This window comes from Homalodisca vitripennis, unplaced genomic scaffold, assembly GCF_021130785.1.
Source record: "Homalodisca vitripennis isolate AUS2020 unplaced genomic scaffold, UT_GWSS_2.1 ScUCBcl_2892;HRSCAF=8042, whole genome shotgun sequence".
Classification (NCBI taxonomy): Eukaryota; Metazoa; Arthropoda; class Insecta; order Hemiptera; family Cicadellidae; genus Homalodisca; species Homalodisca vitripennis.
In genome coordinates this window covers 36,274-50,905 of record NW_025779001.1, presented here as the reverse complement: position 1 = coordinate 50,905, position 14,632 = coordinate 36,274, and the positions used below count along the sequence as shown (strand labels likewise).

The 14,632-nt window shown below is 32.8% G+C and overlaps 1 protein-coding gene across 1 annotated transcript; it reads left to right on the top strand.

Annotated features, from left to right (window-relative positions):
• Window positions 1-437: 437 nt before the first annotated feature.
• Window positions 438-14,181, top strand: LOC124372309 (mitochondrial import receptor subunit TOM20 homolog B-like). Its single transcript, XM_046830688.1, has 4 exons — window positions 438-655; window positions 10,154-10,257; window positions 13,354-13,560; window positions 14,122-14,181. Exons 1-4 carry the CDS (start codon window positions 532-534, stop codon window positions 14,179-14,181), a joined length of 495 nt encoding a protein of 164 aa, XP_046686644.1. The 5' UTR covers window positions 438-531.
• Window positions 14,182-14,632: the final 451 nt, after the last annotated feature.

The following is a 14,632-nucleotide window of genomic DNA, read 5'->3' as shown; positions in this document are numbered from 1 at the left end:
CAAACTACTGTACTGTTTTTTATCTCATCGATCTATATGTTTATGACCATTGACGTTTTATATTGCATGTATGTGTTTTTCTTACGGACAAAGGTTTATAATTATGATTTTGAATGATGTCTTTGTTTGAGTCGCTGACAGTACCCAAAAGTTGTATGTCGTAAGAAAGTTATGTTACCAAACACTTTAATTCCCATATCCCAGAAAAATATACATACAGCATATAGTACTGAATACTATTTCAATGCTACTCTTCAATCTATATAAGACGTGCTGAAGATAATTTATTTCTCTTTGAGAATAATTCTCACGTGTATACTCACCATGGTCTTTTTTTCTGTTCCTTTTTTCCTTAATTGCAAGTGATAATGGCGTCTAAATCTGTGTAGTCTTCGTGTGGTGGGATTATTGAGTTTTTCTACTTTGGTTAGAGAGTGTTTGAATAGTGTTAATGGTTTTTTTTCGCTTAGTGTGGCCTGGAAACTTATATAACTAGATCAGTCTGTTGTTATATAATTAAATTTGTCTAAAATGACAATGATGCAAAAAGTGGCAATTGGCCTTGGCGTAGGAGCGGTTTTCTTTTTAGGATACTGCATACATTTTGATCGAAAGAGACGATCAGACCCTAACTATAAGAAGAAGATTAGACAGAGTAAGTACAAATTAATATATTATTTCAAACTGCTTACACTTTTAATTTGACATAACACCATTCTATTTAAACGAAATAGGTAACTCAGTATTTGCCTCAAGTGATCTAGGTAAACTAGAACATCAATGTACTACCTTTACCCTAAATAAATTGTGTTGGTCCAGCAACATGTGTTTTAATCTAACTCATTATCATTAGATAGTAGAATTACTCTTTACTCATTAGTGTTTTTTTTGGTAGCTGATGATGTGCATAGCTTATTTTTTTTTTTGGAAACTGTGTGCATATGCCTTGCTGAACCAGTCCATCTTTACTTACCTGGACAGTATGTAGGGAAGTAATCTAGGAAATTATAAGATTAAAGGCCGACCTGGCAAATCACGAATTTGACGTTATTAAAGTATTCTGCTCATCCTCCAGAACAACCATCCACTAGTTCGTCCAAATGTAGTGAACTGGTGTGTCGTAAATATTACCTGCGGCTGGACTGATAGCGTATCTGTTATTTGAATGCTCCGGGGCAGAAGTCGATGTTTCACTACGTGTCGTGTGTCCACTGTAGTTTGGATCGAGTGAGTGCGTGACGATCATGGATCAACCATCCACTAGTTCGACCAATCGTGTGTTAACCCTGGAACTGGCCATCATTTTTCCCAAAATGGCAGGCACTTTTTGGTGATTTTGTAAGGGTTTTGTATTTTAATCACTGCTCATCTATTTTTTAAGATAAAAACATTTTAAAAACATCAATGTCTTTAGAAATAAATGCAGTTTCCCCAAAAAATATTAAAGATTGAATAATTTAATATACTTTTACTTTTTTACAGATTAACGTAAAAATATTAGTATAGAATAAATTTTTTTCAAAATGTATAGCACCCTCTCAGGTAATATGAAAGTTTTTAGAATAATTCTAAAATATACAAAAGTTTGTTTATATACCTCAGTTTACAAATTACAAAAAAATATTTAGGTAAAAGAAGTTTATTGGTACTTTTGGATATATATCTATAAAAACTACAAAATCTGGAAAAAGTTTGTATAGCACTATTATGTATACCATTGTGGACATTTTGGAATTTATTGGATGAACAAATATTTTTTTCTAAGAGATAAATATATGTAGAAGAGAAAAATATGATATTTATAGAAGTTTACATTGTATAAGATATTTTTTATATGGCAAGAAAACTTTTTTTAATTTTTACAAAAGTCAAAATTGTGAAATAAATGCCTAACTTTTTTAGCTAACAATTTTATTTTCATCCAAATATTATTTACAAAGATAGTACGTTTATTGAAGTTTAAAAAAATGTACAACAATGTATTTTTATCTCTATTATTTTTTTTTGTTAAAAAAATAAAACAAGCTATGGTCATAGAAATAAAACGCTAATACCCTCAGAAAAAGTAAAAAAAAACTTTTTTACTTTTTATAATAAATACCTTTGCATAAATTTAAATCAAAATTTAATTTTAATTAAATTTAAATTGTCTACAAAATAATAAAACACTGAACCTACGTGAACATAGGCTTATTTTCAGTTTCACAAAAATCCAACCTATTTGCTAAAACTTAACCTAACCTCTACATTTTTCACTTCACTAATTAAAAAAAAAAACAATAAACAAACTTTTATTTATACACACTAAATAACGAAAAGTCTAAAATATCCAAATAAATAGCAAGCGATACACTAATACCGGCAATGGCGTAATAACAACAAAGAAATCAACACGGCAACCATGCGTTGCGCTGTTCTTCTCTACTGGCTGAGTCGGTGATTGCGCAACAGAACAAAAATAAAATACTAGTTCATAGTATTCGTTGTTTATTATACTGTTGCTTAGAGCAATTCTTCTTCTTTGTTTTGATATGATTTTCACTATTTCCAGACAACAATAAAGTAACAAAAATAACAAAAATTTAATGAAGCTATTTTCGACGCATTAGGCATTTTGGGATTTTACAAAAGACGAGCTTTTCAAACGCTTATTTTAAAAACATTTATTTTCCTACTGGCTATTGAAAAGATGTTCCTGAAAGCCAAGAATACACTGTTTTCAATGATGACACTTACGATCATCGTGTAGAACATAAAACTCACGATAGGGAATTTTTACAAACATACGGTAATTTTAGCGTGTTCGGAAATTACGCAAACAAATGGCAATCGGAAATGTGAACATCCAAGTTTAGAATTTTATAATGAAAGATTTAACTTAACTATAGAGCGTTTTATGATATAATATGAAACCTTGAATCTTTATCTTTAGACTTACGTATGTTTTACTTCAAACAAAGTAAAAATAGACTTGCTGTGAGAGATCATATTACGACATAGTTAATGCGTCGAAAATAGCTTAGTGCCATTTTGAAACTGCAGTTAATGCGTCGATAATCGCTTAAAGGGTTAAGAGTTTATGTTTCGACCGAAACGAGATTATTTAGTTTCTATACATTCTGTGGAACACACTAATGGTAAGTGCTGATCAGCCCCTCTAGAATTTGATATTTTACTGATAGGTACTATCTCGAGGGATGTTTTTTCTTTCGTTGAAATCAGTGCGAGGCAGCTGAAGCCTGCGCTGATGGCCGAAGGCACTTGTCTCAACTCTATAACAACTAATTAATTTGTAGCTCAAAATTTAAGAAAAACATTTTTCATTTGGATCAAAATTCTGCTCATTTCAGTATTATTTTTCATTTACGTTTGGAAAGATGGCGCCACATCCGATGACGTCATCACAAGGTTGAATCATGGTCTCTAAAGGTCACGTGATGCCCGATGTGGATGTAGGACATGGAAATATTGCTCCGCGCTTGAACAGTTGCTCCATTCTTGATGTTCTAGAACTCCTCATTTCCATCCCATCAAACCTTATATTGTTTTTGTTCTGTAGGACGATTCCAAAAAGTTAATAATGCAAAACTCGTATTTTGCCGCTCCGGCCGTTAATGTGACAATTACTGTAATCTAGTCTTACATAGCCTATTTTCAGTTGCTCTTTACTTCAGCTATAGACTAATGATCACAAACCACTTCTGTCAATTTCTCAAAATAGTATGTTTTCATTTCCAGGAAGAACATTTACACAATCACGATCCATAATTGAACAATAACTGATAATATGTTTGAAATTCTAGGTTGGCTCTCAAATAGTTAATCTGTGGAACCCAGGGGGGTAATTGTTATGTCCAAAATATTATGTCTATGTCTAAGCGCGTTCTGTTGAAGAAAGAAACCTGCCCGGGCCGATTTTTTAAAATTACAATATTCAAAACTTTTTACTACTTTTACAAATTTTTCTGTCTCAACGAAACATCTCTCCTTGTTTTAAAACAATACACGACCGCACGACAAACAGCTACACTCATTATTAAAAATTCCATGTTCTATTAAGAAGGAAATAATCTCCTGTCGGTCAAAACGTAAACTCTTAACGTACCTGATAAAACACTCAGACACACAATTCACTACGATTCGTCGAACTAGTTGATGGTTGATCCATTATTGTCACGCACTCACACTCGATCCAACCTACAGTACACGATATCTTGTGAAGTACTGACTCATGCCCCGGATCGCTCAGATAACAGATACGCTATCAGTCCCGCCGCAGATAATTAAGTAAACAGATTATCCAGACACAGCACACAAACAGAGCATTAAAACATTAGAAACTTAACTAGTTATGAATATACCCCCTAAAATCATGTTATTTGTCATGTGCACCCCCTAAAACTATATATATATTTTTGTTTAGGAGGGTGAGCAGAATACGTTGATAACGTCAAATTCATGATTTGCCAGGTCGGCCTTTAACATTATAATTTCCCCCAGGGGAATTGGGATTTCTGGTTGGAGAAGATAACAAACTCTAAGGAGGGGATAACCGGGATACTACCATTCAGGCGATAAAATACAAGGAATTTTAGAGGCCAGAGTAGGACTACCAACTGTATATGAGAATAATTAAAGATTTATTTGGTTTTTCTCTACCTTCATTTTTCTCGGTCTTGTTTGTCTATAGGTGTTGTATTTGCACATAAGGCCATTAAATTGTCGTTTCTTGTTTAGTCATTGGTCAGATTTGCTGCATATTAGATTTCATAATAATTCTTTGTGTTTTTGTATTGCTTGGAGTTTCCTTGATTTTGTTACAACAATGGAGTTAGACTTATTTTCTACAAGTATATTAGTTTTACCTATGAACAAAATGTGTGTTGGTTGCTGATTCAGTGTTCCTCCAGGTATGCTACTTTTCTAAAGTCAGATCACATTGGACTAACTGAGGTCTGACACAATCTGAGCTTGAATTTAGGTACTATCTCAAGGATGTTTTTCTTTTCTTGCCAAAAGTGTGGAATGGCGTCACTGAAGCCCGCACTGATGGCCAGGTGCATTTCTGATTAGTACTACTCCCTTTAATATCCTATTACACTTACCTAATCCTAACTCCCCCGCCACCCTATACCTTTATTTTTTTTATTTTAAGTTGAAATTTTGACAAATAATGTGAATAATAATAAATAAATAAATATAGAACTATTCAACATACTTCATCAACGTTACCTACCTTAAATTATCTAAAAGAATTTGTAATAAGTTTGAAATAGTGAAGGTAAATCATTAAGTTAAATGATGTAAGTTAAATCATTTTCAGAAACAAATTTTTATATTTATGGAACACTAAATTTGTATGCTAAAAATGTTTCGCCTCCTATAGTGTGTACTAAATAGAGACTTTAACTAGTTCACAATACATATTGTATTTTCAAAAGTAAAAATTCTCAAAAATTTGATAAAAAATAACCAGATAAGTTAACAGTTAATTTTGGAAACATTTTTAATCTTGTAAAAGGCACTAGTGCAGATAGGCCAAGGGATGTATGTGTACTAGGGTGGAACAAAAAAATAAAGTTTTTTTATATCAATATAATTATAATAGTGATAAAAAGTTGCCTTTTGCTATTATTTAATACAATTTTAAAGTTTAAACATAATTGGAGTAGGGTAAGAGGTGCCTCAAAGGGTTAGAAATTTTGATTTTTTAGTAACATTTTTCGAATTTCAATACATTTGTATCTGTAAACAATATTGTTGTATTTTTCCATTTATGCTTAAAAAGGCAGTTATAGGATGACTAAGATGCAGTAGAATCAGATAATGTGATTGGAATTTATGTACTTCAACCTGAATAATATATGATATAGAAGATGAGTTTTTAACAGTATCAACTGACGATGAAAAGCCTTCCACCTCTTCTCGGGCCCTAACAAAAAATATGGTACAACTATCCGACAGTAGCTTCTATCTGTGACAGAACTGGGGTTTCAGACAGGGTTTGCAGCAGCTATAGCAAGTGCGGTTCTTAAAGATGTGGGAATGATTTCTGAGGAGAACAAAAGGAACGTTATTGACAGGATGAAAATTCAAGGAGCTATAGCCAGTAATCGAAAAAGGCAGTGGCAACCAGAGTCAACAATAAAGTTGGAGAGAAAAAAGGGTTGTTTTTTGATGGCAGAAAGAATAAGACAATTGTTAAAGAGAAAAAGGGGAACAAATTTACAGAAAACTGTCGTTGATGAACACATTTCGTTAGTTGAAGAACCTGGTTCTTTATTTCTGGCGCGCGTTGCTCCTGCCTCCGGTGCAGGTGAAGGTATCAAATAAAGAATTAATGAGTATTATTATAGTAACTTTGATTTGAACTTCAACAGTGTAACTGCAATTGGATTTGACGGCACTGCTACAAACACTGGAGCAATGGTGGAATGCTGTTATTGCTCTATTAGAAAAGAACATTCCTTAAGTCTTTGTAGTGGCTAATACGTTTGTTTCATTGCAACGAGTTGCCATTGCGTCACCTGTTTTGTGCATTAGATGGAAAAAAGGACCTAATGAGGAGTATTAGACAAACTTCTTGAAAAATGTCATGAGCTTCCAGTAGTTACGTACTCACCAATAGAGGACAACCTTCCGGACCTAGAAGTGAAACAAGATCTAAATACCAATAAAAGTTTTGTACTTGGAATGTGTAAATCAATCTCAAGTGGAATCTGCCTCCCTGATCTCGCTAAGAAGAAACCAAGAAAGTTAGTACATTCTCGATGGCTGACGTTGGCTAGTCGCATTCTCCGGTTACATTTTGGAACAGAGAAACCCTTCAGAAAACCTGAAAACTTTATCAGATTACGTAGTTAAGGTGTACGCTTCCATCTGGTTTCACATTAATCTGAAGCCCTGTTGTGTAAATGGAACCACACTTATGGGGACTGATTTCGTTTTCACGTTACCTTTCCGACGAGCACCTCAAAATAATCGACCCTGTTATTCAAAGAAACGGCTACTACGCTCACCCTGAAAACATATCGCTCTGCATGTTAAGTGATAAGAGAAAACACATTAGGCCTCTGACGACTTTTAAAGGCAAGGTCAGAACAGAAGAATGAGGTACGGGAGTTTGTGATATCTAAAACCAAATTTCAAAGCTGAATATTACATCGACATTGTCAGCTGGGCTGACGTAACAATCACAGAACCACCAATAACAAAGCACGTGACCAATGAGGACTTAGCCAAGTGCATAATTGAATGAAGAAAAGATGGCCTGATGCATTCTATTGATTTTTCATGTTTTAACTGTCATACACAAACAGTGGCAAGAATAATCAAGCTTGTTTGAGAATAATCACTCTGTGTTTGCAGTTTTCGAAGAAATAAATAGATTTATCAAAGTCAGAATTGCTTCACACAAGATGATGCCAAAATTTGAAAACAAAGAGACACTTTACCAAAATGTATAATTGAAAACATTGAATATGGATTTAGCTTCGATACAATGTTTTCATTTATCTATTATTTGTATTTTATGAATATAAGTGTGTTTAATGAATAGAATGTGACTTTATTGCATAGGTTTTACAATACCTTTTCTACTCTTTCATTTGGATCAATACTATCTCTGTACTATAAAAACAAAAGGAGAAATTCTTTAATAAAATGTTAGGCAAGATAAATCACCACAATATTATATCTACCAATATCTTACTACAGCAAAGAAATTTATTTAAAAAATCTTTATTTTTTCAAGTTCTAATACCCTCTAAGTGGGCCTATAAAATGATGATGGCAGCAAATTAAATTTGTTTTCATGATTTTAGGCTTAGTTTTTAATTAAATTGAAATAATAAAAATAGATACAATCCCAACAAAATAAATCAATAAAATTCTAGAAAATGTGAAAATTTTATGACTAAAAACTATTTTCAATGCTTTTGTGGCACCTCAAGATATGTTTCTAGAAAAAATAAAACTTTGTAGAATTACTTCTCACATTAAAAAGACAAATTATTTCACTATTAGAATGTGTAAATCAGAAAACTATTTTTTGCCCTATACCAACGTTCCACCCTAATGTGTACAGGCTGGCTGGCTGACTGATGGGTGGGGGGGAAAGAGGATCGTCTTTTCCAAGAACATTGGGCTTTTGCTCAAGAGTCTTTTCTTTGGTATTCTCGTCATCTAAGAGGCAAGAACTGAAATATTTACTGGTTTATCAGTTATGGTTGAAATGCAAATAAAAGGTGTTTCGATAGTTCAGTTCTTTTAAATCAGTAGCAGAATAACAGTGTATATATGAGGTCAATGTTTAGTGGATGGTTAGTAGGGCTTCGGCTGTGCGCTCAGATCCCTTAGCTCTCCTCTGTAGTTTGAGTGGGCTAACAGTAATGCTTCTGGCCATCAGCACAGACTTCAGCAGCACCCCTGGTGCCCAAGCGTGCTACTGTGGTCCTTGCTGATAGCAAACGAAAACCATCCCTCGAGATAATAGCAGTAGCCTAAAATATAAATCCAAAAGGTTGATTAATAATATTCACTAAATATTACAAACTAAACCTAACCATATTAAAACCCAATTAAAATAATTAAACAACAGTGTATCCTCAGCTGTTGTGGGAAATACAGCTTACTATAACACAAACACAACACAACTTGAGTAGAAAATTACTATTGGTGACGACAAAACACAAAGAACATCTTTATTTGAAGTGTAAAAATGCAGCAAAATCTAACCAATCGAAAAACTGAAAGAAATAATGTAATAATGAGATTTGCAAGGACGATTCGTATTGGCAAATAAGCCCGGGAGCATGGAAGGAAAAAATGATAGTTAAACTTCACCAGGTAATAACTGTTGCAACATTTGCGAAAAAGGGAGAAACTTAAAATTATCCTGTTCTGCAATTGGTAGCCCGTACTCTAATCTCTAAACATTCGTTGTACTTAAACATTGGTATCCAGATTATTTCCCTCCTCCAATAACTACCCCTCCCTAGCTTGTTATTCCTTCCACCCATAAACCCTGAATTAGGTATAACGATTTTTATATTACAATTTAAAACTATAGACCTGTGAATGTCACTAAACTATTGTAAAATAAACAAATCACAAATAAACCATTGTAGTTCGTTCACATTATAGTTTATATACGTACAAGTTTAGAATTCACAAATAACAGTTTAGATTATACAATGAGTACTGCCAGTGCATTAATATGGCGGCTATAGTTCTCTCAAAATTATAAAAATTTATCATAAAATAAACATTTATAATTTACACCTATTGATGGCAAATTTCATAAGGAAAAGTTTAATGTTGTTTGATACTCTATACAACTCTAATAATATTACGAGAAACAACAAAATACTACCAACTAGTGAAAACTAGTCGTCTAACATTAGAGAAATGTTGCAAACAATGGTTGTGTCAGAGGTCTTTCTTCGCAACATATATCAATGAAACAGATGTCTGAAGCAAATGATCTTGTTGAGAAAAAAATTCTGAACACAGTGATGTAGCCAAACTCATTCCTAAACAAAGTTTCCCCACGGCAAAAGAATATGAAAAAAGTCAGGCTTTTTTTGTGTTCTCTCAAAGTGCGCGACTAGACAAGGCAAACCAACATTTGTATTGAAAATTAATAAATTTGGTGCATACTTAAATGCATTATTATTCAATAAACTTATCAAATTAATCTGTGAAACATCTCGATTAATTTGGTATAATATTTGTCGTACTTAAGGTTTATTTTCAACAGCAAAAGTTTGATTAAATAAATGACTGCAAAATAAACTAGTGACTAGTTTTCAACATTGGAGAAACATTTTTCTAGTCACTAGTCTTCTAACAGATGGAAGGTTAAACATTTATGGAAATTAATTGAAATTTTCTTTTATTTCTTGGTAAATAATAAGTTTACATGTAATTGTATTATCTGGTAATTTATTAATTAATTTTTTCAAATTGTAGTCTTCAGAATTACACAATTCACAGAATACATAGAGGTGTGATTACTCTCTACAATGGTAATCAGGTTACCATTGAAATTTATATCGTAATACACTATAATTTTAAAACTAGATAGGTGTGTGATGTGTTTCTTATGATAGGTTATATGAAGCAGTCTTTACTAAAATGTTTGTTTTTTTAGGGAGAAAGGCCAATAATGAAGCGGCTTCTAGTGCTAGATCTGGGAAGACAAACATGCCAGATTTGAAAGATCATGAAGCTGTACAAATGTTCTTCCTTCAAGAGGTAAGGGGTTTTTCTTTTTCCAGATATGTCACTCAATGATTTTATTCTTTAAAAAGTAGCAATTTATGTAGGCCTATATACTTCCGATACATCACTATGTAAAAATCAAATCCACTAAATCGTATATTTTTATATTTCAATCCAACAGAATATTTTATTCTAGTTTTAGAAATGAAAATGAGGTACTTTGGTACTATACGGAGGCCACTATTTTTGTAACAGTTTTTATACCAAGGAACCTAAAAAACTACACTAATAGAAAGAACAGACGTTATACGACTTAATGTGAAAATTAAATTTGGTTCTTGTTTTCTACCTCCCGAAAGGATGCTTTTTGTGTGAGAAGGGGGTCACTCTGTCCCCCCTGTTACCTAGGCATAGCAAGTAACATTGCACCACAGCTTACAGTCACTAAATATAGATTTTTATTATCGTCAATGCCAACAGCGCATTTTAGTGGTTAATCTTTTCTAAGACAAACATCTTTTTTTTTTTAGAAAAAGTTGAATAGTTACTAAACTACTTTCAGTTTTATAAATTAATAATAGCAACATCTTGGAATCAAATTTTTTTTTTAAATAAACTTGTACACATCTCACATTAGCATTGTTTGCAAAAAATTAAGTATTGAATTTAGGTTGTCAGAAGAATCGAGATCATTAGTGACTTAAGCACTGCCAAAAATAGCTTATTACTCTTTTTTTAGAGGTATGCCTAAGATACATGTAGGTACTCAACAGGAGAAAATTGTAAGGATCATTGAAGGGCTAAACTAGAAAGTCTTAAGAGAGAATTTAAATCATTTGTTTTGACAGTTGGGTTCTTTCATATTTGAAGTTATTTTTGGCTGAGCGTAAACAAATCCTACCACTCGAAGGGGCCAAAAATTTCATTTCTGTCTGTTCCGCACAATGTCTGTCGAAGAAGACAGCCTAAAGACTTGAAACTGTGCATGAAGCAACACTCACTTTGAAGATGATGCATGTTTACTCCTTGGGATTTTGCTGAGCATTAGCAAGCATTTTTACATTGGCCTTATGTGTAACCATGATGGTAATGAGAAAATAACAGACTAAATCAATTTGTAAACAAACTCAATACAACCATTAGAGATTTTAACATGTGACTATCATTGACACATGTACCAGTAACACTATCCCAACACATATATCATTTTATGGTGTGTAAACTATTTTACTTGGTGTGTAAACTTTTATTATTTAAACACAGCTGATATGAAACCCAGTTTAAAAAATATGGACAATGAACAAAAATATAAAGTTAATGTGTGATGATATAATTTTCTTGGTATAGACCAAAAAAATTTCATTTGTAGACTTGAAATTTTGCATGAAACTTCATTTCTACATAGACAAGGTTGAATTCTATGGTTGTGCATATCTAGTAATGGGATTTGACAGCGACATCATTCAGTAGTAGGCTGACACAATTTCTCTTTTGTTTTCTCTAGGATGTAAAAAATTTTTTCCGTATGATTGTCATTTTATCTGTCAGTGATGAAATAAGCTATAGACTTCAAATTTTGCACTGAAGCTCGATATATGGTGTGGCGTACTCCAACCTTGTATATGTTTACGCTTAAACCATGTATTCATTAAAAAACAGCACTTGCTGCCATGTAACGCCCAACATGCAGCACATTACTGTCTTTCTCATACCATCTGACCAAGTATAAGCAATGTGGGGGCTAGCTGAGGAACGTCCTTCTTGAAGCAGTACAGGGAGCAGACAACCGACATAGCTGCAAAGATGACTGAGCAGCTTGATGACAGAAAATACTTCCTAATTTCTTACTGAATTCTACTTTTATTTATGGTTTATATTTATACATTGTATAATCTGTTTGTCCAATTTTACAATTTTATTGCCTTTAATGTTTGTAACAAAGTATTACTTATCTTAACCCTTAAAGCGCCGTAAGCGCATAATGCGCGCGAGGATCGACTTTGCTCTGAACGCCGTAAGGCGCGTAGACGCGCAATATACTTGTTTTTACTATTTTGCACTGTTAGTTCAGAGTTTGTCCGCTAGACTGTGAGGGGTGTATGTTACAGTAGTGTTAGCGGGGCTGTGTCACATCACGTGACAATCTTTGTGTTTAACGATCGATACTGAAATCCGGTTTTTTTGTTGAACAGCTGGCAGTTTGGTAGTATTGCTCAACGCCGCAAGCGCATTTATGCGTACGTCACTGCCTAGCCGCGCGCCGGGCAGCTCTTGTGTTCTTCTTCATATCCTGTTGAAGCAGTTGCGAATAGTTGATCGGTAAACTACTGTGTAGTTTTATGTGTTATATGATTCATCTTTTTATGAAATGTTATATATTTATAAACTTTTGAAATAAACAGTTTCTTGAATGGCAATAAAAGTCTTTTTTCCTCGTAGAAATGTTTTTACTCCATATATTTATAATTATGTATTTTAGCTCTTGTTCCGAAATTCTACATTTATGTTTATTTTTTTTTATTTAGGATTGTTTTTTACTCCAATAAGTGTTACAATATTTTATTTACTTCTATAAACATCTGAAAAACCATTTTGTAATTATTATAAAAATAACACCCGTTAGAGGACTAAGAATTTGGAAAATATTTGTTTTCAAATTTTTGGCATGTAAATTTAATTTTTTATTATAACTTTGTATTAAATATGTAATATACTTATTTTCTAGTTTCTATTCTAGTACATATAAGCACGCAATGTCATCATTGATATACATAATAATAAAAGAAACAGTATGCATTGGGTAAAATTTTTATAAAGGGAGCTGGAACGCTACATAGTAATCATGTGTATTTGTGCAATAAATATGATTAAAAGATATTTTTTGCAGTTTCTGTTTTATTTTGTTACCTAAAAAAAAGAAATTAAACTTAGCGTTGAGAAAATATAATTTTAATTTTTTATAATAAATGAGCGCTAATCCAGAGAGTTTAGCTGAAAACTGTTTGGCGCTTTAAGGGTTAAAGATATTAGAAGTAAAGGATTATAACAATAGAAAGTTAGAAATCTACTAGTATTGTATCAATCTTGGTGTGCCAAAGAAGGTTTGAGTAACAAGTTTGTTGGTTACAGGTTCAGTTGGGAGAGGAGTTACTGGGCAGTGGAGACGAGGAGGGGGGTGTGGAACACCTGAGCAATGCTGTAGCAGTCTGCGGCCAGCCCAACCAGCTGCTGCAAGTGCTACAGCAGACACTGCCTCCCCACGTGTTCCAGCTGCTGCTTATGCGACTCCCTGCAAGCCGGCCAGGTATGTCCCACATACACACCTCTGTTATGGAGGTAATTATTTAATTTTATTGGGTTCAAATAAAAGTACAACTAAAATTGAAGACCCAAAAATTCAAGCCATCAGTGAATCTTTAATAATTCTAATAATTTAAAGGTAAAACCTTGTTATTAACAAGGTTACTTTTTATTCTCTTTTATATTAATATTCTAATTTTTTGAATTAAGCTAATACACATTTTTGCTGTTATTCACACCGGTTATGGGGTTTCAAGTCTCGACTTGAAAAAAAAACGGTACTGTACTTCGGTTTGTTGCACTGATAAACTAAACTTCAGTATATAGAAGTTAACAGTAGGCAAAATTAAGGGCAAAAATTCTATACATTGAAGTTATTTACAATAAACATTCAGTATTTAGAGGTTAAATTAGCATTGACGTAAACAGCACTTTCAAGGAGAATGAAAAAACTTCAATTTATTAAGGAATCCAATATTATTGAGATTCGATATATCAAGGTCCCACAGTATTACATTGTGATAATATATAAAATCCTTTTCCATTGAATTATTTTCAGTTTGTGTTTTCTAATTAATTTTGTGTTTTTTTTTTCAGAGATTCATGGCTCACTCGGCAGCCAGCACTGCTTCTGTTGTTGATGATGGTGTTGATTAAATTCTGGTCATTACGTTAGTCAAAGTATTAAATTCTTTAGATTTTTTGTATGAGTATGTTTTCATATCAAAATATTAAGCAATACAATGTACAAATTATACAGTTCTACTGTTCCAAAGACATGTTTATTTCAGTGCCTCCTCAAATACTACTCGGAGTTGTTGCTTGCTATGTGTTCATTGACTATCAGTGTATGTTATTGGTGGAAGTTAATAGTAGTCTTTTCTACATTTCAAAGAGGAACTTCTATTAATTCATGGCAAAAGAACAATATGTCTTGATAGCTTGACAATAGGCCTATGTTACATTTGCATGTTCTCTTTATATTAAATATAAATCATTCTATGCATTTGTGTTTCTGTGAAGTAAATGTTTGTTTGTTTTTTACTTGGCTATAATAAAATAATCTATGCATTCTTAATTACAATATAATTGCACCCTATATGAGGAA